Below are 23,974 nucleotides of genomic sequence, written 5' to 3'. Positions count from 1 at the left end.
ATTGGCACTGATACTGTCATCGCAACTCCTGCTTGCACGACCCTGTGTGAACACGTGAACGTATCTTACTCTGCATCTTTCATTTGATGGAGTGAGCCAGTGTGATAAAGAGCCGGTGCAAGGCCAAGGCTGATCACCATCATTTTACTAAATAGTCCATATTGCAAACTGCTCCCAGCTGTCTTGTTCAGGTGGGAAGCCCAGCAGGACAATGCTGAAGGTATCGTCATGTTAACATAGGATGGAGAAGCACCAAGGAGCACAGCGCAGAGAGACCTGAGTTGCTAAGTTGATATTAACTCCTGAGTAAGAGGGTTTAATTAGTTAACATATTGGGAAAATGGAAATAAAACTGAATACAAGCATTTTGAGATGAAAAGGTTCATACGTACTGTAGGCATGGTTTTGTTCACAAAGAGTTATTTCTGAGGAAGCCTTAAGCGCATTGTGCTCCGAGCTGGTCCTTGAGAATTCATGGAATTTTCAATGATGACACAGAGCAGTTTGGTTAAAATAAATGGACTGATTTATTGATTGAGAGCAGTTTAACATTCTAGAAAAAAGTGAAGTTGCATTGAAGAAGGAACAGAAACTTCTGACTGTTTGATTATTCCTGATCAGAAGTCCTGTGTTCTATTGCCACGAGCACAGCGTATAGAGGAAAACCATCTTCTTCCTCCCACCCAAAAGCTTACTTAACCCATAAAACCTGTTCCCTACAATTCTTAGCATCTCTTTATGCTTTAAAATAGTATCCATACTTCACACATTATTCAAGGACACTATAAATGTCCTATGTACCCAATTAAAAAATTAATTTTTAATATTATTTTGCAAAAAAAGAGTAGTTTTTCTCCAGATTGAGAACTCACCGACCACATTTTATACTACACTACAATCTTATATTTAGATAAAAGAAAGAGATATATACCAAAGCTATGGACTTTTTTTTTATTTAACAGATACTTCTTTTATTATAAGACAACTTCAAGAAGCAAAGCAAATAGTCAAAATTATTTTATACAATAAAATCAGTCAAGGCTTTTTTCCAATCACTTTTTTTTTCCCAGCTTACTAGGGGACTTATCTGTCAGTTTCTTGTTTTGCTCATGGATAAACATAATACTTAAGTACTAAGAACTTTTACCATAAGAAATATCTAATTCTAACATTGATCAAGAACTGTCATGAGTAGACATTTTAGCCTTAAACTGGAATAATAACACTGTTAAGTATCAAGTAGCTTGTTCCTCAAAAGTATAATGAGAAGAAATGGTGCTCACCATAATAAACAGCCACAGATTCTTGTTTCTATTGATTCTAGAATAACACTTCACACCAGATATTTGCTAATTAGAAGCAATCGATGCAATCCTTGCTACTATTACCACATTTACACTGTTTTTTGGTTGGTTGGTTTTGGTTTTTGTTTGTTTGTGTTTGGTTTTGTTCAAACACAAATAGTCTATTTTATTGTTCCCAAAGTCATACATGACAATTAAAAAGTCGTGATTGCTGGATCTGATGTTTTTGCTTGGTCACTCTGCAGGTGGGTTGGAATCAAGATACTTTCAGGAGTCTTCATAAAGGACTTCATCTATTTGGATATCATGTTCTGCTGCAGGCACTGATTCACAAATCTGTTCCTTAAACGCCAAGGCAATCGTGTAAGGCTTTCCACTGGGATGTTTCATACATCTTTCGAGATAGATATCATAATATCCTTTCCCTCTTCCCAATCTGTTGCCTTTTTTGTCGAATCCAAGGCCTGGCATGAAGATAAGGTCAAGACCCCCTGTAGAAAAATGAAATAAACATTAGTGGATGCACTATGGATTTCCTGATGGCTTGACTATATCTGCAAAAATGCAAGCTTTGTGTTTTGCAAAATGCTTCCCTCTCTTTGATCAGGTGAAAAATACCTTGAATACTAAACCTGTAAATTTACATTTTCATCTTATCAATTGCATACTAGATCAGTCACAAAATAATTAGACCTTGAGAAGCTAGACAGAAAAAAACTACCTTATAACAAATTTATTTTATCATTTTAACCCCATACTTCCAAATACTAATGATTATGACTCTAAATCCAGGCAGAGATTGAACTCAGGGAAATTAAATGCAGGAGGAATCAGAAAATCAAATGAACTTCAACATCAGACACAACAGAAAAGGGAAAAAGAATGAAGACGCGTAAGAGAGACCAAGCGCATCTTCCTGACACAACTGTAAGATGTCACGAACCTTCACTCAGCCTCCCAAAACCAAAGAGCCTTAAATACAATATATTCTCAAAGTGGGTATTTGCCATCTTATATCAAGATCAAGATCTGAAGGCTCGTCTCTTCATGACTCAGGTTCCTCTTCTCCCAGATGACTTTCTTCCTGAGCCTCCTTTTCACTGTTGCTCCAACAACATCCTCAGGAATTCTGCTCACTGTCCCCAATACCCCTCCTTCTGGAGGGACGTATGGGCTCCCCGAGACTCTGAGATTGCACTTGACTGGAGCTCAAAATCAGTTAAAACACTGAAACAGGCTGCATAAGCTGCCAATCTTCTGGACAAAACAGAACCAACCGGCTGGTGAAACCCTGACAAAAGACCCCACCAACCAGCTCCCGATAAAAAGGCAAGACCAGCTAAGCCCTTTTTTCTTGCTTTAATCCTGCTCTGTGAAGGGATGTCAAGGGTCTCATGCCAGGTAGCCAGCTACAATTTACACTCGGCTGCCCACTCGTGTCAGAGTTAAGTCACATCGCTGCCAGGTAGGCGAAGACACTGGCTGCCACACTGAGTGACCAGCAGGCACAGAGGCAGCCAGCGAGCAGATCCCCGTTACTCATGCAAGGCTTGTTCGTTTAGCGTGAGAAGTCTTGCAAGGACATCCTCTAAACAAATGAGCTTGGCTGGCCAGGTGCTGACCGCTGAACCCAGGAACATCCCACTTACTGCTTTCACAACGCAAAGAAAGTCTTTTGTGACTTGCTGCTGTAGCAGACAGACACTTCAGGAAAGAAGGGCATGAACAGTAGTGGAAAGCCAGCACAGACTAAAACGCAGCTGACACAAGTCTGGAAAGAAAGCAAATACTGCGCCTCAGTCCACTGTTTCTTCCCACTTCCAAGAATGGTACTTAGCTTTAAGCAACTTTTCTATAATGACCTTGTGCTCCTTCACCAGGGCTGGGATGGGTCAGGTATTTTTCTGCTTTTCCTATGTCCAAACCGACTCTCTCCTGCTGTTTTGGACTGAGCTGCTCTCACTACATCTAGATGAGGAGTGATGCCAAACATCCAAGGAGATGCATGGGAGCATGTATTGGAAGAGCCAGAGCTAAGCAGAGTTTTTCAGTTTCCAAGGAATTCCATCTGAGATCACGTATCAACTCCAAACTCAGCCTGGAACAGCATGTTAAAAGTTCACATAAGACCAAATCATCTGCACACACTTCCTGGGCTCCTGGACATTTCCTTCCACTGTTCATCATTCAGAGAAGAGTCACTGACATGAAGACCCATCCATCATGACCTGATGACTTAATTAGAACATTGATATAAAATATGCAAGGCAACACAATTTGAAATGCTTAGAGAAGATCAATCTTGCAAATCCGGCTTCATACAGTTAAGAAGCATAGGTTTTTTAAAGAAGTCAGAGGAGTAAGAGGAGGGAATTAGCCAAAGGGCAGACCACAGAAAATTACTGGTTGAAATTAAAAGGAGTCTGAGTGTTTTACCACACTGCAGTCAGCTTTTGACTCATAGGACAGCCAAATGGCAAAGAAAGAGGAACAGAAGCACAAGGGCAGAAGTATGATCTCACCTGAAAAGAGATGCCATTTTCATGGTATCACCATGTCCATCATGTTGGACGTACCGTACCTCCTCGGTTTGCAAGTTAAAATATATATTTGCCAATTGTCAGGCCTACAGACTAGGACCAGCTCATCTTCTCCCCGTTAGCATGGTCAGTGAGAGGTTCTGCAGATCAAATCCACCTTGAGTTACTCCTGTGCTCACTACTTATTCTCTCCATAATTTGCCTCACATCGGTTTTATGCAGGTATTCGGGTGGCCCAGAAATCAGTATCTACTAAACACTATCACTGCACAGAAAGGAACACACCCTGCCTTACACTTTTTTTAGCTGTTTTCACTCCATGTGGCTCTCATGGCAAAAAGTAGGAAATATTTGCAGTCGCTACTGCTGGCAGGTAAGAATGCCCACAAAGGGCAAATCTGCAGAGCAAAAAGGTGCCATTTCTCCTTACATTTGTATTGCAGACAGGGAGAAAACAAGCCAGGGGAGGCACTAAGGAAAGAGGGAATCAGCAGAAACAGTGCAGGGAAGAAAGATATTTTCCATGTAGTTTAACTGATAGCACCAGGCACACTCGAGTGAATTTAGATGTATTAAAGCACTTTGTTTTCTTCTGGGTTCTCTGAAGAAACAGAGACTGTTTTAATGCGTCAGCTCCTCTATAATCACGGATCTTTATGCTGAATAACTCGAACAAGCTTGCGCAAATCTCAATATGAAAAATCCTGCTGTAAATACTGTAATAGTTACCCTTATACTTTTCTTCCACTGGAGCACTGTGATACTGACTGCCTTTGCTCTGACTCACAACACGCTGTCTGATACCCATGCAACTCACACCACACAAGATTTAAGTAAAATGCCAAACAAGAGTTTCAGTAGAAAAATAATACAGCTTCCCTACATGGAGCCTTGAAGAAGTTCAGGCAGCATTAGCCCCAAATCCTACCCCAGGATCTAGAATGAATGGCACAGAGCTGCGTGGAGAAAACGTTTCCCCACCGCATAACTGGGGGAGCAACAAAACCTCTTGTGGTGCCTGCGGCAGCGCGGGGGAAGAGCTGTCACAGGATGAGAGGTGACACACAGATGAGACCAAGATTGCAGACACAGATGAGACCAAGATTGCAGACACATGAGATTACTATCGGCAATGAGAGTACATCAACAGGATGGCAGGTGAGGGTAAGAACATCTTATCCCTCTTGGCACGGGGCGCTCATGCTCCCAGGCTCTTCCAGCCCCGCAGGACCACTACTTTCCGCTCGGGATGCCCTGCAAGCTTGGTCCATTCCCACATCCTCCTCCCCTTGCTCCCACAGCCCGCTGTGTGAAATGGCATCCTTGTCCCTGACGGGACAGGGCAGGTACCTGGGCATCAAACACAACATCAGTTTTTAGTGCCTTGTAAAACAGCCTATGAGAGGTCTCAGGATCACCTACTTCTATTCCTTTCCTCGTAATGTCCGCTCTCCCCCACGTGTCCATAGTCATTAACTGTTGGCTCTTGGATCCCCGAGGGTCCAGGAGCGCAGGAAAGAAAACCAAGAAAAGCACACCCACAGTCGAGAGGGCTTTTGCTATAGGTAATCTGTGCTGCTTCTGGAACACTCGCACATGGTCTACAAACTGCTAAAGGCTGAAAACATGGTCTTAAGCAACCCCAGTCTGGGGCTTCTATGTAGAGAATATCAATGCTTGTTATGAACTTTAATTAAGCTACTTGGTATCCCGGGAAGGTTGGCAATAATAAAGACAGTCACCTAATACTTGCTGTATCTCTGACATGAGCTCTTGTGGCAACAGCTCCTTCAACTGTGTAGCACCATGCGTGAAATAATATACCCCGACTTATCTATCAATGTGGGCACACAGCCATGCTGACATGGCCACACGGGTTTCATTTATACTGCTAAATACAGCAGGGCCAGAAAACAAATTGATTTACTGGATCACGGGTGGTCAATCCTGTTTAATTGTCAGCACGCTGCCTGGCACTGCTGGTCCAAGTGACACCTACGCCTGCTCCAGGGAACAGGATTCCCACCGGCAGCAAAGACAGGACAGTATGGGTCTGGCTCCTTCCACCCTGGGCAGTCCTCCTACACCAACAAAACCAGTTTTGCTCCTCCAGACACAGACACAGGCTTTCCTGCCACATGCCAGAATATGCAACGCAAATCCTCTGACAGATGCTACAAAAATAATGCTGTGATGGTCTGTGATAAGGCCTCATATTATTAAAGATGCTATGAACTGGGGAAAAGATTAAAAAAGAAACCAACAGTATTGCCTTAAGCCCACAGAGGCACCACGTGAGACCAAAAAAGATCAAGACAGGCCAAGTTCTGTCTAGTGTGGACAGGACTAGTCTGTGCCACTTAGCCCTGTGTTACTTAACAGTTTAGATACAGTTGTAGCTTCAGAACCTGCCATGTGGGTGTACAGGCACGCTCTATTTGCACTGACTTGCTTACATCTACGTAGACATACCTTATGTCACAGAGAAGTGAACTGACTTGCCCAAAGACTCAGGACATGTGCAGCAAAACTACATGTAAAAAGCAGGTGTACAAGCTGCGCGTCCCCTGACTTACCCAGCAGACCAAAACAGCAGCATCCCCTCTCTGGTGTTTTAAATAGGAATACGCAGTTTCAATTCCTCTAGGCAGCTGCAGTGAATCTCCTCAGTTTGGCAGTGCATTTCTCATTACCCTTCATGATGATATCAGGTTTGATTTGTTCCCCAGGGAAGGATTTTCTCCTTGCACCTCATTACCTCTCTTCTCCTTAATCTGATGTTCCTATTTGAAATGCCAGGTGGCATTTTCAGAAGTGTTCTTGACAATAGCTAATTACAGACGAGTCCATCAAACTGCACAGATACAGGTCATGTAAAGACTGCTGGGGACTTGTCCTGCGCTCAGAAGGAGCAGCCAGTATGGCCCCTCTCCTCCCAGGTTTGAAGAGGCTCCATCAGTGCATTGCTACCCACCATGGGGGTCATTCATCTCCCCCTGCACAGCTAGACAGTCCTAACAGAAGAGGAAACTGAAATAATCTGTCATCCCACCTTCTTATCCCTCACCATCCCTTGCTTTGTGGACACAGCAAAGCACCTGGAACCCATCGAAGTGGGAGCCAGGACTCTTTTGATCCTCACCCCCAAAGCACTTAGAAGAGGTTGAGGAACAGGCTGAGCTGCAGCAGCTCCTGTGTCCCTGTGAAGAACCTGCTCATAAAAATCACACTCACAGCACAGACACTTTTGGAGCTCAAGCCAACAAGAGCAGGTCAGCAATCAGCTCTGCAAGCCACCCCTGCTGCTCCTCACTGCGGCACTTGCGCAGTTCGAGCTTCTCCCTGAAGCACAGAGGTTCGTGCATCATTTACAATGTCCCCACAAGTATGGCTTGATCCTCCCAGACTGGTACCTTGGTCACAAATGAGTTTTTAAGCAGCTGGGTTTTTTCCATGCACGGCTCGCTCTGCACTGGTAGTCAGGGACTCCCCCTGCTTTGCTGGGATGTAAACGATCACATTAAGGTGCAGGACCAGAAGAACTAGGATAAGAACAGCTTTCTGGTTAAAGGAAAGGAGTGTTTATGGTGTTACATATGGCATAAACAATGTCAGATCAGTCTACGCACAACTTCCATGGAGCTGACAAATATTTGAAAGCTGTTCATTTACAAGGAATGAAAGCTTACTCTGGTCCTTTTGTGATCTAGCAAGAACCACAATGGAGAAAACAAACAAACAACAACAACAAACCACAAACCCTTTGGCAGGAGCACCTTACTTTTCAGAATGAAAAGGGTGCAGTGACCACCTGCAGCCTTTGTATTTGCTACCCTGGCACAGAAGAAGAAATTATCTCAGTCACTTGATTCTAACATTGAAAGTATCAGTCTTGGTGACATGCAGGGTATAAGCTAACGAGTTGGAATAATTCAGAAAGTTCTAATTAATGACAATTGTTACTGTAACTTTCATTATTGTCAGCATCATCATAGTTAGGCCTCTTGGGTAGGTGTTAGCTTCTCAACATATCCTCTACAGGGCACAGATCATTGTCTTGTTCTGTATTTACATGACACCTAACACTGTGGTCTGGATTAATCACCAGACCTGGGGGAAAACAGCTCCACAGAAGTAAATATTTCAATTATGCTGCAGCAAAACAAATCCCTTCCCCTTTATGACTTGTGCTAAGCCTTCTCTGCAGAATGCCCCCGGTGCACCTCGCACTGCTCCTGAGGTTGGTATTTCTTTCCAGATAAAACTTTGCTGCCCTTTGGAAAAAACCTGCCCTTGGTCTCTGCCCTTACACATTTGCCTTGGTGTAAGGTCAAAAAGGGAAATGCCAGATCTGTCACTACAGGCCTAAATCAGACCCTACTGGGGTGTGTGCTTCTAGAAGGGCTGGGATGGCTTCCAGAGGAAAGCAACTCCTTGTCCTGGCTAAGCCCTGGAGAAGCCAGATACTGTTATATCCCAAATCAAATGAGCAAGGAGACAAAAGCATTCCACTTCGCTGCAATTAATAAGCATTTGAAAAAAAAGTTATTCATCCAAAACAAGTGATGCTGATTACTTCCAGTAACACAGGCGATCGCAGACACGAACAGTTACATTGCTTAACGTTGCTGCAGCCAGTCTGCTAAAAGGTAAATACAATCCCTTTAACAGAAAGGAAACTCTTATTCAATAATTCCTCTTTGCTCAGATAATACAGGCTTTGAAAATCAATACCAGAAGCTCAGCATGAATCCTCATCTCCTTGGAAACCCAAGTTACAATGCAAAGGATCAGATCCTCGGGCACTGTACATCAGTGTTGCCCCATCAACTCCCCTCAGCACCGACCCTGGGAACTACATGGAAAATATCCCGAGTTACTGACATGAGTTTGAGAAAAATCAATTCTGTAAATATTTGTTGTTGGTTGTTCATAAACAGCTCTCCTCTAGTGCTTTTCTATAGCGCTCACTCTGTAGTCACCTCAAGATCCCAAACAGTTACTAACACGACTACAAGTTGTGTTTTGTATCAGATTGAAAAACCAGCCCATTTTAAACCGCAGTCAGTAGCTTTTCCTCCAGGTGCTTCCCCTGTGTGCACACCTTTCATTGTGCAGTACCACAGCACTTCAGCAGGACTCACTGTTTTCTAACTATTCATAGACACCTGTTGCTTCAGAAGAAAAGCCAGAGCTTTATACCCAGCACATACTAGCCAGGCACAGGAATCAAAAATCAAAGTATCACATTCAAATCCCATGGGCTCTATCCACAGTCTCCTGCTACAGGGCACACTCTGAGGCCCTCAAGGCTAATGCTCAGCTCATCCAGGGATAAATGCTTTTAGCACAAGGGGCAGCCATTCGCTTGATTTTAATTCCTATTTATGTATAGGAATTGCAGGCACCAGGAAGGTTTTGTGTCCTTTTGTATTCTAAAAATCTTTTTACCCACCTCCATTCACACCCATAACCCACTAATCTACCTTTCGCACACACACAGATGCCCAGCAGACTGTCTCCTGCAATCCGCTGCCCCAGGTAATTGGTCCACTGGCATGACTGAGACAGCTTCTGTTATTACTTCAATAAAATATTTTGCAGAAAATAGAACCATCAGCAGAATGTACAAACAAGCACCAAGCAACTCAGCGTTTATCTGTCTACTCATCCATGTCAGTGCTCTGTGTCAGCATGAAACATTGGTCTCCACAGTTCACACTTGCCCTTCTGAACTACAGCATAATAAAATATTTATACTTCTCCCTGAGAAGTGAGATGATATCCATCAGTCATACAGGTTTAAAACAACGGAGTGGCAGGCGCTCTTCCATTATTAAACCTGCAAAACACACTAATAAAGCTGTCTGACCAGCTTCGGCGCTACTAAGCTACAATCAAGCAAACACCCCCCTATTTTGAATTCATTTAAAACAAAATCTTATCAATTCAGTGCCAATGCATTTGAAAGGTAAAGGGCACTGCACAGCATCAGCTGTAGTATGTCAGCCCTGCACGAAAAACCCCTCTCCTGCTTGCTCCACAAACAAATATCCTTTCATGTGTCATCAGGGAAGTTACTGTATAAGGGTTAAGACTTGGGTTCAAATTCTAGCTCGTTTCACAACCTGGCAAGACTGTGCGAGGCTGTAACCACACACTCATTTCCCCTGAGGTTTAACTCACCCTCAGCTGAGATCTAGTGTCTCATTTTCAGAATTTGCCAAATGTCTACCCGAAAGAAAATTTGAACAAGTGCTTTTTCTATTTCACTATTATTCATCAAGTCTGCGTAATCCCCGTAAATAAACCATAATCACTCAAGGCCACCTACAAAAATGTCTGGTTTTGCAAATTCTGAGAAAAGGAAAGAATTGCTTAAAAATGCTTTAGTTATCAGTTTGTGAAAAATGACTTATCTGCTCCTGATATTCAGATATGTGAGCAGAGTTAGAACAGTCTGATTGGGAAAACATGGGCAACGAAAAATGTTTGGTTCAAAGGTTTGCACCTGGGTTCTCCTGTCATTTTAAACCACCAAAATACTCTGAAACAAGATGTACCACGGAGCAATTCCGAAGAGAGGACAAATGGCATTACAGCTACTTCAACACATCTTGTTAAATCAGCAAATGCTGGCTGCAAATCTACTCCTTTAGAGAAACTCAGAAGACATTGGTGCTTGAACTGTTTATATCGGGATTGTCCTAACACTCCTGCAGCGTAAAATACAAAGACCTCTGTGTATCTTTATGTATCTTTATTTTAAGATCTTATCAGCTACACCTCCCATAGTGTTTGTCTGAGCACTTATTTAAATACTTCCACTCATACGTGTGCGCTACTTCACTTCTTCACTCTTAGTCCTCTTTTGCATGCTGCTGTCTGGATATTTTTAAATCAAAATATTACAGAAGTGAATCATTTGGGGATTTTTTCAATACATCATGCATCACTATTGATATTTCCAATGCCCTTTGACTCACTCAGCAGATTGCCTATCATAAAATATGCAGAATTGCTTGTGAAATGCAAACAAGTTGAGACATCACCTTCATTGCTGCATAAACCTGACTCCTGTGAGGAGTCACAGCACTCGATGGAACACCAGGCACACTTACAGGGAGGGCTTACTGAACATGTTTAGCTGGTTTAGAGGTGATGGCACCTCCCGTGTTAGTGTCAAACGTTAACATCACAACAGCTGAGAAATCCTGCTTCTTCCATCACAAGGTTTTCTTTTATATTTTTAAGCTTGCACAGCTTAAAAAACCCAACTCTCCCTGGAATCCTCCACGTCCCTCACTCCAGCCCCTGATTTTTTGGAGACATTAGGTTGGATTGCTTGTTCTCCTGTGTGCATAAGCACAGTGCCTGGGTGAGATTTTAATTACAGAACAGCCTAAATGACACCAATGGTCCCCAGTAAATGTATGGAATACTGACACCTGCCGGCAAAGGGCTTCATGTCACTCCTGGACAGAAATTTGCTCTCCATCTACACTCCAAAAAGCTGATTCCTACCTCACACCACAACAGCCGGCACAAGCAGGAACTGGGTCCAGTTGTGATGCCAAACATGAAGAGCAGGAGCTCCCCTTCCACCGTGAAACTGCAGCAGGAGTGTCCTGCTCCCTGCGAGCCAGTGGCCCTCGGCCAGGACCAAGGAATTTCCCACCATACAGGGGAAACGACAGTGTATTTGAATCTCAGCAAAGACAGCAGGGATTAACTGTGCCAGGAAGACAAATCTTTTGTAGCTGGAAAAGTGCTGACCTGATTTAATAGCCCACTTAGCTGGCAGAAAACCAATCCTAGGAAAAAGAAAGAAAGAAAAAAAGAAAGAAAGAAAAAATCATAGTAATTTTCTGTCAGATTCATGAGCCAGACCTGCTCAGCAGTGATGGCATCAGGGTTGGGAGGACGAGGCGAGCACAGAGCTGGAAGCAAGAAGGCAGCAGGACTGTCCCTTCTGGCACCAGCCAGCTGCGGGCAGGGCTGAGCTGTCTCAGAAACCGCATCTCCATCCACGTCACTGTACGCAGGTGGGCAGCAGGAAAAAGCTGCTTCCTCTCCTGTTCTCCAGATTGTCCACATTATGTGCACAAAGGCACTGAGATGAGCTCGGTGCTGGCTCTTCCTTTCCAAAAATGAAAATAAGGGGAGACAAAAATGTCTGTTTGGGTTAATTACTGCAGCCAGAGATATTTGTGTGTTTGCATTTCCCTGGTATGAGTTTGTTGTACAGACTCGTGTCACACTCCAGCAATGAACCTAACCTCTTCTTTGCTTTTGAGAGACTCCTGTCTCTAGGAAACAGTATGAAGAAAATGACAATGCTACTTGTTCACATTCATCGTAGCAAAATCAGCCCTCTTCGAAACAAACTACTTGAGAGTCACTTCCAGTGAATTTAAAGCCCTTGCCGACATTGCTTTCACTGCTCTTTAAACTTTAATTGATTACAGCAGAAGTAATCTTCTTTAGTTGTTTTGCTGAGTGCAAGGAGAATGTTTTCTGCAAGAAGGCAAACATGGATGTGACACTTAAGACGATTACAAGGAAAAGCACTCTTTTAAAACCTTAATGAACTTTATGAAAGCAAAAAGCTGTAGTGTTCCAGAGCTCTCAGCCTTCCAGGTTCACTGCAGGATACACTGGCACAGGCGCTATTAAAATCAAACCACACAGTGTTCATGGTTTAGTCTGCACCAAGGAAATTCAGGACATAAGGACACCAAAGGGCGTTACAAAGTGATGCCACATAGACACATCAACTTTTGCATTTCAGAGCATTTTTCCAAAAGCCTTTCAAAGAAAGAGACTCTCTGTGATCTTGCCGTACCTGTTTCTGAACAGAAGCACTGAAGAAACTCAGCTAAAAGTGTCTGCATTCACCTAGCTAATTGGGTGCTGATTGTTATTAAGCTATGAAGCTGTTTCAGAGTTGTGGAAGCTGGCACAGACATCCAGGGGAAGGGCAATCCCAGCGCCCAGGACGGAGTCCCACATCTTTCAACTGAAGGCTGGGATGCAGAAAAACCCTAAAGGAAATAGTTGCTAGCACAGCTGGGTCCAACACCTGAAATACTTTATTTCCAAGCACGCATTTCGCTAGCTCTACCTGTTACAGAACATGCTAGACAGAATAATGTAAAATTATTTTATGGATCTTTAATACTAGAACAGGCATTTTTGTAATGAGGCGTCACTGTGAGATACCTGTGTGGAAATCAGTAAAAAGGAACTGCCCAGTGAGCTGATTTGAAAAGCAGTGTTACAGTATATTCAGAAAGAATTAACCTCTACTGTGCCACTACATATATTTCACATTATTTCTTTATTTGGGGATAAAATTTTCTCTTAGGCATCTTTTTCTCTAAAATAACATCAGATAGATTGCAAAGGTTGAAAGAGCAATGGCTGTAACTCCTACAGATCTGGAAAAGCTTCTATACGAGAATAAGAAAAAAGACAAAGTTTGAAAGAAAGAAAATACAATAGCTATAATGCAGGTTTAACCAAACAATGAATAAAAAGAAAGTAAATCAAACATCTGTATTTACTTATCATAGAACAATGAGGTATCACTTGAACTGAAAGCAGCAAATTTAAAATTAATAGAAGGAACATAATATTTCACACATCGTAGGAACATAATATAATATTAACATAATAAGGAACATAATATTTCACATTACAACTAACTAACCAGAACAACTCACAGCTGTCAGAAGGCAGTGGAGCCAAGGACTTAATACAAATAAAATTAGATGCTTAGAGGAACACTCCGAATGCCCATAGGCAGAGAGAAACCAGAACCTGTGTGTAAGGGGATAAGCTGGGGGCTGCAGCTGCAGAGATAGGAAGAAATTTCAGTTATTGCTCCATACCTACAAGTTGTGAGATTCCTGACTCCCATAAAACACACGACCTGGACTGCATGCCCAGTGGTCTGATCCCGCCCTGCGTGGGGAGAAGTGTCCTCTCTGCACAAGGAGACCCATCGCCAGAATGTTAACGCCTCACTTGCACTGAATTTGTTCTCCTTGTGCATATCAAAGTACTATGGCTCATTGTCTCCAAGCAGAAGTTCATTCCAAACTTTAAATCATTTCATTAAAAAATAAATTACATTAAGAGCTAAGCCTTGATTTTCAATTTTGTTTCGTGCCATGCTCTCAGGTTTTCTTTTTTATGACCAGTGTAAAAAGATTTTAAATTATAATCTATCCCTTGACATATATTGTACTGTAAGTTTTAATCAAGTCTCCTAGAGGAAAAGAAAATCTAATCGCACCCTCAATCACTTTACAATCTTGTTTGGGCTATTTTTTTTTCCATAAGCAGTAATATTTAACATCTCTGCTTTTCACATATCCATATTTCATTTATTCCAGATACATTCCAATCTACAAATATCTCATTTAAATATTCATTGTTACTCCCGAGCATTATTTACTGCACGTCTTTTTTCAGAATGATTAGCATCATTTTGTATTGTCCCAGAACGCTTTCACGTACAACTGTACAACATCTAATGGAGGTGAAGTCGCATATTAGACCTTCCCTGTGCTTCAAGATGCAGCATTTTCTCCTCACACTGTTTTTTATTTCTAAACTCTAATGTGCTTCATATTTCAAAACCTTCCCATTTCTGGTGCATCTTTTTTTTGGAGGGGGGATGGGGTGTCCATCCCATTATCTTTTTTTTTACATCCCATTTTATTTTGCACCTGTAAGTTAAACCTATTCCTCTTAAGACTATATTGCCACCATTTCAGTCACAGTTCTAAAGAACTGTGTTAAAACTTGGAATAACTAAGAATACTGATGGCATCACAAGGCCATCAGTCCTGGCAGCAAACAGAGCCTCTTTGAATGTATGAATAAATAGCAGGAGTTTAAAGACAGGTGAAAAAGAGCTGCTGCAAACTAAAATGTTTCTGCAGGGCAAAGTTTAAAATGGCAAAGTTTAAAACAGAGCTAATGGTCACTTGGGAATAATTTCAAAGTACTTGAAGTTGCGTGGAACTGTAGCCTAGAAGCAGCCAGCATTTTCCTTGCAAGAGGGTCACACTTCCCAGCACAAATTACCCTCATAAACCAAATACAATCCATGCAGGCAAGCTGTCCCTGGCTGTTCCTCCTACCAGCATGTTATTGTAATTTATGTAACAACAAGTCTCAAAGTGTTCTGGAAGTTATTAAAGGCAGAAAGATCTAACTACCCAAACCTCAAAAGCCAACATCCAAAGGGTTACCTGAAAATGAAGCAGCAAGAAGTCGCTGCTAGACATACATTAGTATTTCTTCACCTTGTCTGAAATTCAGATCTTTCCTTATTATTAATAATAAATATACTGTCATTTGAAGCATGGGTTATCTAGTTAACATTTCACTAATTATCTTGAAGGTACAACACAAATATTGTGATCGGCAGGCTGCCAGATTTCCAGTACTGAAAACGCCAGAAGTCTTCAAACTAAATTACAAAATACAAGTTCAGCTCTTAATACATTCATTTCTGGGAGCAAAAATACATTATGCTTTTGTAGAGTAGTAGCAGATTATTCAGAATTCCCCATTACATATAAGATGTTATATTTTTAAAGTGCTGCCATTTTTCAGCCTGGGTATTCATGCCAAACTGAGGGGAGGCTTATATTTCTTTTATTTCAGGCAAAATGGTTCACTGGTTTCTAAGAACAAACCGAGCAAAAAACAACGGTGGGAAAAGCTCTGTTGCTCCATGCTTTGAGGCGAGAACATGAAATCTTGCTTGCAGTACCCTCCGTGTCAACGATGTGGCTTTAGCCCTGTTTAAATGCATTTGAGCTGGGCTTGTTGTAGATGTTTGAAAACCTGCCATTTGCAGTCTTAGGAAAGACGTGTCAGGGAGAGTGCTGGGTGTCTCTGAAGATGCCACCACCCTCTCTGCAAACCGCTGCTGGAGCCACAGTGGCATGGGTGGCCCCACGACTCTCTCTATGAGCCAGTGCCAGTTTCCAGGGGACATTCCCACCCCACACACATTGCAGCGATACGGCCGCATGATAAACTGGATCCACTCATCTGGGTTAAAAAAAAAATCCCAACTAAAACAGGGTGGAGGAGAGGAGGAAAATACCCTTCATGCAGAGCAGCAACCTGATCCAGCTTACCACGGAGGGGGCAGGGATGTGCAGAAAACACAAAGAGGCCAAACTCCTTAAGCTAGTATTGCTGCAAAGACAGGGCACACGGAGCTGCAGGCTCAGCTCCTCCTGCCAGCCCTGCTACCAACTGCGAGGACTTGGAAGGACTTTCATTTCGGTGGCTGCTCCTCGTCCCACTGACTGGGGCAAGACTGGGAACTGAAACACGGAAGGAAATGAGGACCGAAGTTTCACAAAGATTTTTTTTGGCATGTCACTGGTTTAGGCAACACCTCATCACCAGCTTCTACCAGCCCTTCAGTTCATCAGTCCAAATCTGAGTGGTGGCCCTGTCTGAGAGAAGAAGAGCCTTTTATTGGTGATGCGTTACTTCTAACCAAGACTGGTCTCCCGGTATAGCTCCAAATGTGGCTGCTGGGGCATCTGCGCTGGCACAGGAAAGGAGCCGGGGGGGCCAGGAGGAGGGCAGCCGCTTATTTAATCAGGCACTGCCCAAAAGAAACAATCACAAAACAATGCCATTTGTACTGTTTAGTACAAAAAGTACTGTTTAACAGAGAAGTTTTTCTAAGCCAATATAAAAGAGAAAGAAGCCAGCACAGCAGGGAAGGAAATGAGTAAACTGGGATGGGGAATCTTGTATGCGGGGCAGCAGACAAGTGAAAGGACACAAACCAGATGATCTGCTCCTCCCTTTTGGCAGGGGTGAGCTATTTATGTTGGCCCAGCTGGCCCTGAAATGACGGGCTCAGACTGAGAGCAGGAGGAATTGGGGAACATGGTCAGAAGGGTCAGAGAAGGACACTTGGAGAGGGACATTGAGATGGGCTGGGCAAAGCAGAAGAATGGAGAGGGGCACTATGGGGGTGGAGAAATTAAAGCTTGGAAAGGGGATCTAGCCCAGTGACGAGACAAGCCTGGGAAATGATCATTTTGGAGGGAACAGAGAAGAAACTGTAATGTTTGGAAAAACAAGCAAAAGAGTCTGTGTTCACTGGGAGCAGCTCCTCTGCACAGCCCAGGCTGGAACCAGGATCCTCAGCCTCTGCTGTTCCTCCACCAGCAAATCCCAGTTAATATCTTTCAAGCCATCGAACGCTGTAGTGATGAAGAGCCCATACAGCAATGAAGACCTGTTTCCACACCTAGGTTTGAATAACACAGAGTAAAAAGGGCCTGCAGCTCTAACCTGGACAACAGGGAGAAAACAACTGAGCACATACTCATTAGTGGCACTCATTAACAGCGAGCAGTCTTCATCTCCTGAATCTTTGAAACGGCCCAGATCTTTGCAGCTGGGTTCGTCTTTAAATAAGCCCAGATCCACCGAGCAAGGACTATGTAATAATATACATAAAGACTGGAGCAGAATTTGCACAGATAAAGAGGCTGAATTAACTTTGTACACATAACCCCATTTCTTAGTAGAGAACCTCACAACCCATTAGAGTAAGCAGATTCATAGCCATGATTTCTAATAACCCTTCATTTTTCAAAGAAAAATATCTAGGCCAAAACCCCTTTCCCCATCACCTAGGTAAATGTTTTGAAAGTTGTCTATAATTTATTGCACCCCTTCAACTACTAGGCAGTACTTTAGTTCAGTTATGAACATTTAAGCATAATATTTACTCAGGTCCAAGACTTCCTGCCAAGATCCCTCAGTCCAAAGTTGGCTACCTGCCTCCTTTCAAAGAAGCCACCTCCAAGAATTTTAGTCTATGGAGATACTCAACCCAGTCCATTTTTTTGAGTCCCAGTAAGAATAATCTCTTTTTCAGAGGAATAACTTAGCTTTTCACCCATAGTTCTCAGAGCAGGTTTAAGTAATAATAAATAACATTACAAATGAGGAAACCCATGTCCAGCCCGCTGAATCACACCGCCTCCCTAAACCACATTGAAATTAGAGCTGCTGGGGAAGTGTCCTTTAAATTTCTGTAGGAGTCGTGATAAAAAGCAAACAGGGAGCATGGTTTTATCTGATTTACTCCTTCCAAAGTTGCACAAGGTACCTACACTTCTGTAAACAATTGCTGCAACCTGCCTGAACTTTCACCAAAAGTATTATCTTGGGCAAAACCCGATATGGGTGCACCTTGATACTTCTGGCGGGCAAGGATACAAACGGGAAGTGCTACCTATGAAGAAAATGTACCACTGGCTTGCTCCAAAAGTTGTCTAAATTTTCAGCAGGTATGGCTGGAAATGAACGTCACACGCCCACATACACCCCTACTCCAAACAAAATAGTTGAATATCCTTCCACCTTTGTTCTTTCTGTTACTGTGTCCATTTAGCCTAAAGAAGTCAACTTTTCATATGACAATTACTGTCACCCATGCATGGTAGAGAAGATGACAGACTTTCTACTACCAAAAGTGTAGTGATCTTTGCTTTTGCGAACAAGGTGTAATGTGGTGTACTGCCAAGATGAAAATGGGTAAAGACCAATCCAACAGAAAAAGGACCATCTCCAAAAGGAGGAGTTAATGTCTGTTCAATATAACTTGTGAGTACTACCAAAGACTGGGAAACTCTGTGCAAAAATTATGCCTAGTCTTATACTTGAGCTATTCTTCACAATGAGCATGCTTGAAGTTTTAAGGACAGTGTGAATTTAAGCTTTTTGTCATGCAAAATGAATACACCCAGAAGTGACATGACTTATTTGTGTACCTGCAGGGTATTTCTTGGAAATTACATTGCAACTTATGCCAGCAATGGGAACATTACTACTAGAACACCATATATTCTCCTTATAACAATGTAAGTGCCTCAGATCACCACAGTATTTGATAACATCACAGAGATAAACGTTTCATCCGTGCATAATTCCAACAATGGTGCAAGGATGTAGCAGCAAGGCAATTTGCATTCCTGCAAATGTACCCAAGTTCAAAAAATGTAATAATTGACACAAAAAATACAGCAAAAGGAATTTAAAGACACATTGAAATGCAAATATAACATTATTGAAATAAAAAACAAACAAACACAGTGAAGTGTTCTGGGAAAGTACATTGGCATCCTAAAGCAAACACAAGGCCAAGTTCAACCAGAGTCACAGAGATGTTACGTTCCTTTGTTGAGCATTAAAAAGCCGGTGAGTTTGTGAGGTGCAGAAACTGGCTGCATGGTGAATTGCCACCTAGAGAAAATTTTCCCAGACTGAGGTTTCAAGCACGAGTTCAACATGAGTTTTCCATTAATAACATTAAAGATTTCTGTAGATGTTTCAGGAAGATATTAATGTGTTTACAAAAAGAATGCAAATAATGATTGCAGACACAGAAAAGGTTAGTTTGTTTACAAGTTTGTACAAGTCGGAGAATTTTAGTTTAAGAAACAGAGGTTATTTTGGGACCAAAACACACATGCCACTAGCTACATCTAAATTACCTTTTAACTTTTCAACCCTATGAAGAACCCAGTGTCAGAGACAGCATTATAAGATGAAAACAAAAATGTGAAAGAATAATGAGGGAAAAGACACTGCAATATTCATCCAAGCCTACAAGAAAGTCCTTTTATTTTCTGTCTAAGGTCTCAGTCTGGAGGGCTGTTCTTCATGGGCAGGCTCCGTAACAGCACTGTGATTCATCCATGTAATACAATTTGCGGGATCAAAGATTTCAGAAAATTCTCATGTCAGCCTACAGGCATCAGCTGAAAAGTTCCCCATCTTTCAGGCAGCGCAAACTAAAGTCCTCAGAGTTCATCCTAAAACTGCAAATCCCCCATGACTTTCAACAGCAACCCAAGACACTCCCAGCAAACTCTTGTCTCTGCCACGAGCCCCTATGTTACGCTTGGCGAGACTGCACTGAGGACGTCCATGAACTGGAGCAGGGAGGTGATTTATCCGGAGGGCTGGGTTTCCTTCAGCTGGATCAACTGTGCAGCCTTGCTCCTGCTCTGCCAGCACGTCACCGGGGTGGCACAGGGTAGCGAAAAACAGGCAAGAGAAACTAGCAACTGCTGACATTGACATAAGCATCTCTACAACATATAAAACCCAAGCGTAGTGTTTAATTTCACTCTTGCTATCAGATTATTTCCTACTGGCCTCCAGGCTACTCCTGCCCAACAACCCCATAAGGCAGGAAGGAAATACTCACCACCAGCCAGAGCCTTCTCTCTGGTACTGTCATCATCTCCGGGCTGAAGAATATTCCAGGATGTCAAAGTAAATGAAGAAATGTCTTCAGCTGATGATATCTTCAGCATGTCCATGTGAGTGCCGAGAGGGTCGTAACGTGGGATGAAACACTCTTTGCCTTGCTTAAAAATGTCCTTCATGATTTCTTCTGTCTGGATTTCATCTGGAGTGCTCAGGTAGATTGCAATTCTTTTGGATTCTTGGTACTTGGGATGGCAAATCACCTACATGGGAAATTGATGTAATCAGCTGATGAAAAGTTCATTAAAAGATTGACTTACTTTATTTTAAGTAATCACGCAACTGCAGTGAAATAGCAATCGAAAAGGGTAGAGATACAAACTACCATGCATCAAAAATAGAATAAACTGACTTTGTTTCCCACTCCAACATTTCTATCATCAGCAAAATCAAAATAGACAAATTTTTGCACCTAGTGATGAAAACATTGTAACACAGATTTGGGTCAGCAAAAAACAAATTTGGAGACAATCTCCTGATCCTTTAAATACTTCTGCCATAGAGTGCAGACATCCTCAGATGCCCAACATCACTGGAGAAAGATGCTGCAGGTCAGAACTGCCAGCTTATGCAAGACATGAGATTTTTGCTTCCCTTTTCTTCCATCCTTTTGACATGCTGCAGCTCTCAACCGGGCCTGGGTAGAATGAGAAGTGCATTAATGATAATAACTCAAAAGAAAATTATTGTCAGAGCAGATGACTGCAGAACACCAAGTCTTCCAAGACCAGGTCTCTCTCTCTTTTAACCTGAAACGCCTTCCCTAGAGCAAGTTGTGATATATGACTTCAAACGTCACCTGTTTCTAACAGGTGATCTTATTACTGCACGTTTTTCAGAGCTTGAAGGAAAGGTGGCCTTGCCATTTTTTTATTTTCATGAGGGCTTATAAAAGACTGAATATAGGAAGGAAAATAAAAACCACTTGTATGGAGAAAAAGTGTTAAGAGATTCATACCTCACTACATCTCTTCCCAATTCCAGATTGAGTTCCACATTAACATTTGAGAGGAGGTTTTTAAAAGCTTGTCTGCTCATTATCTAGCACCTAAAGATTTTGTTACTTAGGTCTGGACAAAACAAATACGAATGTGTCCCTTCCCATTTAAATGTGATTTATTCTTATTCTACACACTTGTACAAAAATGTCAAAAAATATCAGACAATGAGAAACGGTGCTTATCTACGGAACAGACAGCACCAAATCCTCTGCTCTTGTTTGCATAACTGCGGGGTAACTTGCTCTTCTGAGCTGTAGCCTTTGCACTGGCCCTGTTCTGAGAGATAAATGCCTCTCTCCAAGTTGAGATACGGGTCTTACTCCTTTTTTTTTTTTTCCTTTCTTTCCAGCACAACAGTTAAAAGCCCAGCTGAAATATTCAGAAGATGGATATAATTTTGTAAGGAAAAAAAAAACCCAACACTCCGGACTGAATTATGGTAATGTGTTGCCTGGCCATAGAAACATCTTAACAATTCAAAACCATATTTTACTTTCTTTTGTAATTTGCCCAACCTTACACATTTTTCCAACTAAGTGATTAAGCTCTTAAACAACAGAATTTCCATGGTAGCTTTTGTCTGAAAGAATGGACCATTTAGTCAAATGGCAGACTCCAGACAATGCCTGTGATTCATGTTGCTGAGGGTCTCCAGAGCCGAATCTTCTCATGGGTTTGGAGAAGAGAGAAACCCAGACAAAAACCTCTCCTCTTTCAACGTGGTGCTGTGGGCACCACACAGGTCCAATCTGCTCCGACATGCCCAGTAACACGTTGATTATGCCGTACAGAAAAAAATGAGGTTGAATATGTAAAACCATATGCTAGCAGGAAGACACAATTTCAGATATTTTCAGAACTGTGAAGATGAAGCTATGACTCGGAGCAGTTTCTGAGAAGAGTGAAAAAATTTCCATGCTTAACAAATATTATCTGCCCTTTGTTCACCAGCTGATGGCTATTTTTGTGGAATCAGAGCATGCAAGCAGCATGACTTCAATCATGAACATAAACGTTAAAGAAGAATAATCATCCAGAAGCTAATTAAATACTAGTGGCTAGGTCAGCCTGTGAAGCAACTTCACTTTGAATTTAAAGATCCTTTTGTGATGAGGTTTTATGACTAAAAATATTGTTCAGGTGTTATAAAATAACCTGCTCACTTTTATTAGCTGCAGGCACTACTATATGTTATAAAGCTACATTTTTTTGCCTTATCTATCTTTCAAATATCTTCTTAGCATTTTCAAAAATTTCTTCACGTTTGCTGTATTAACCTCCCATAAGGAAGCCATCTCTACTTTCTGCCACTCACGCTATGCCACTCTGTCTCAAGCAAACTCAGGATTTTCAATTTGTGTCAGGTTATTAACATGGCAAGATAACATCGATTTATATGTCATATTTCCCGATGCCTTCTTTCAAGCAAAACAAAAACTGTATCTTTTAGTGTGCTCTCACTAGCAGAAATGAGGGCTCTGTTGCTGAGTTTATCAGCTGCAGCCAAAGGCTGAAGGCTCCTAAAACTTGGCTACGATGTGGGCTACGTGCTTAGAAAGTTGTCAGAGGACTCTGCATTTTTGAAAAGGATGCACGCCAGTATTTTCTAAAAATTGAGAGATTTAAGTGTAGGACGTATGATTACTGAAATGCATTATCATGATAGTAACATGTTACTTTTTTTTTTTTTTTTAAAAAAGCATTCCCAATGAAAAAAAAGCTTACATGAGTTCCAGTTACACTTGCTTTGACCTAAAGTTTCTGTGCTGCCACCACATTCCACTCATGAAGCGGCTACACATTAAGTGAAGTCTACAAAATTATTCGAGATCCTCTAGCAGGAAAATAACAATATAAATGTAGATCATCTAGAAGTACCCCCTGGTGCTGCAAAAAAACAGGTGGAATGTGCTGTATTACATGCAGTGACTGCAAAATACAATTTTATTGTGTTTATTAAAATGATGGAATACATCTATATAAAAACTTTGTAACCCAAACACAAACAGGACATTTCAAAAGTACACACTGATATCATGCTGTGCTGGGATACCAGTTAGGTAAACCCTGCTTGATATCTCTTAAAGTATAGAAAATACGTTAGCCATAAAACGGCACGGAAGAAATATCACTGAAAGATACAGACAAGGAACGGCAGCTAGTTAAACAAGAGGCCAAATCGAGGCAGTCGCTGAATTTTTATATGTATTGCGACGAGCAGGCCATAAAGCTGCCCCGATGTGACGGCCTTGAGACAAACACCCACCACGGGCCTATGAGAAACGCGCCGCTTTGGGGTCACGACAGTTGCCTTCGGTTTCAGGCCGCGGTGCCCCCCCGGCCCACGCCGGGGCCGCCGCCCCGCTCCCGCTGCTCATGAGCAGCCATGGCGGGGCGGGCAGGCCCCGGGGGAGCCGAGGCAGCGGCTGAAGAGCCGCCCGGTCCCCAGCGGAGCCTGGGAAGTCCCCGGCGGGCTTCCCCGCCCCGCGGCCTGGCCAGGCTCCCCGGCCCTCCCGCCGCCCCCGGGGCCGCTCTTCCCGGAACCGCCGGGCCGCGGCCTGCACCCACCTTGCTTGTCAGCAGCCGGGACTGGCGCTGCTTCTCGGCCGCGCCCAGCGCCCGCAGCCGCTGCTGCAGCGTGGCTCGCAGGGCCTGCTTGGCGGCCCGCACCGCCGCCATGTCGCCGCGCCGCTCCGCCGGTTCCATGCGCCGAGTGAAGGCGGGCCGCGGGGCTGGCCTCGCCCTCCCGGGCAGGGCTCCCGGGGACGGGCCGGTTCCGGGAAGCGCC

The 23,974-nt window shown here is 42.8% G+C and overlaps 1 protein-coding gene across 2 annotated transcripts; it reads right to left on the bottom strand.

Annotated features, from left to right (window-relative positions):
- Nucleotides 1–525: 525 nt before the first annotated feature.
- On the bottom strand, nt 526–23,974 carry MTHFS (methenyltetrahydrofolate synthetase). 2 transcript variants are annotated; one of them, XM_065642143.1, is made up of 3 exons: nt 23,755–23,961; nt 20,124–20,388; nt 526–1,795 (listed from the first exon to the last, which is right to left on the bottom strand). In XM_065642143.1, the coding sequence occupies exons 1-3, from the start codon at nt 23,890–23,892 to the stop codon at nt 1,572–1,574; spliced, it is 627 nt and encodes a 208-aa protein (XP_065498215.1). In that variant the 5' UTR covers nt 23,893–23,961; the 3' UTR covers nt 526–1,571. The 2 variants fall into 2 exon arrangements, with proteins under 2 accessions (XP_065498215.1, XP_065498216.1); XM_065642144.1 differs by lacking the exon at nt 526–1,795 and adding an exon at nt 19,009–19,920 and having other exon boundaries at nt 23,755–23,974.

Source organism: Caloenas nicobarica, chromosome 10, assembly GCF_036013445.1.
Source record: "Caloenas nicobarica isolate bCalNic1 chromosome 10, bCalNic1.hap1, whole genome shotgun sequence".
Classification (NCBI taxonomy): domain Eukaryota; kingdom Metazoa; phylum Chordata; class Aves; order Columbiformes; family Columbidae; genus Caloenas; species Caloenas nicobarica.
Note: the sequence above shows the minus strand (reverse complement) of the source record. Positions and strands in the feature narration are given on the sequence as shown.

What these genes read in the sequence shown, in the direction of transcription:
- MTHFS (XM_065642143.1), bottom strand. Translation starts at nt 23,892, where the DNA reads ATGGAACCGGCGGAGCGGCGCGGCGACATGGCGGCGGTGCGGGCCGCC. An exon ending in CCCGGCTGCTGACAAGCAAG is followed by an intron (nt 20,389 to 23,754) that starts GTGGGTGCAGGC and finishes TTTCCCATGTAG; the next exon opens with GTGATTTGCCATCCCAAGTA. An exon ending in AGAGAAGGCTCTGGCTGGTG is followed by an intron (nt 1,796 to 20,123) that starts GTGAGTATTTCC and finishes ATTTTTCTACAG; the next exon opens with GGGGTCTTGACCTTATCTTC.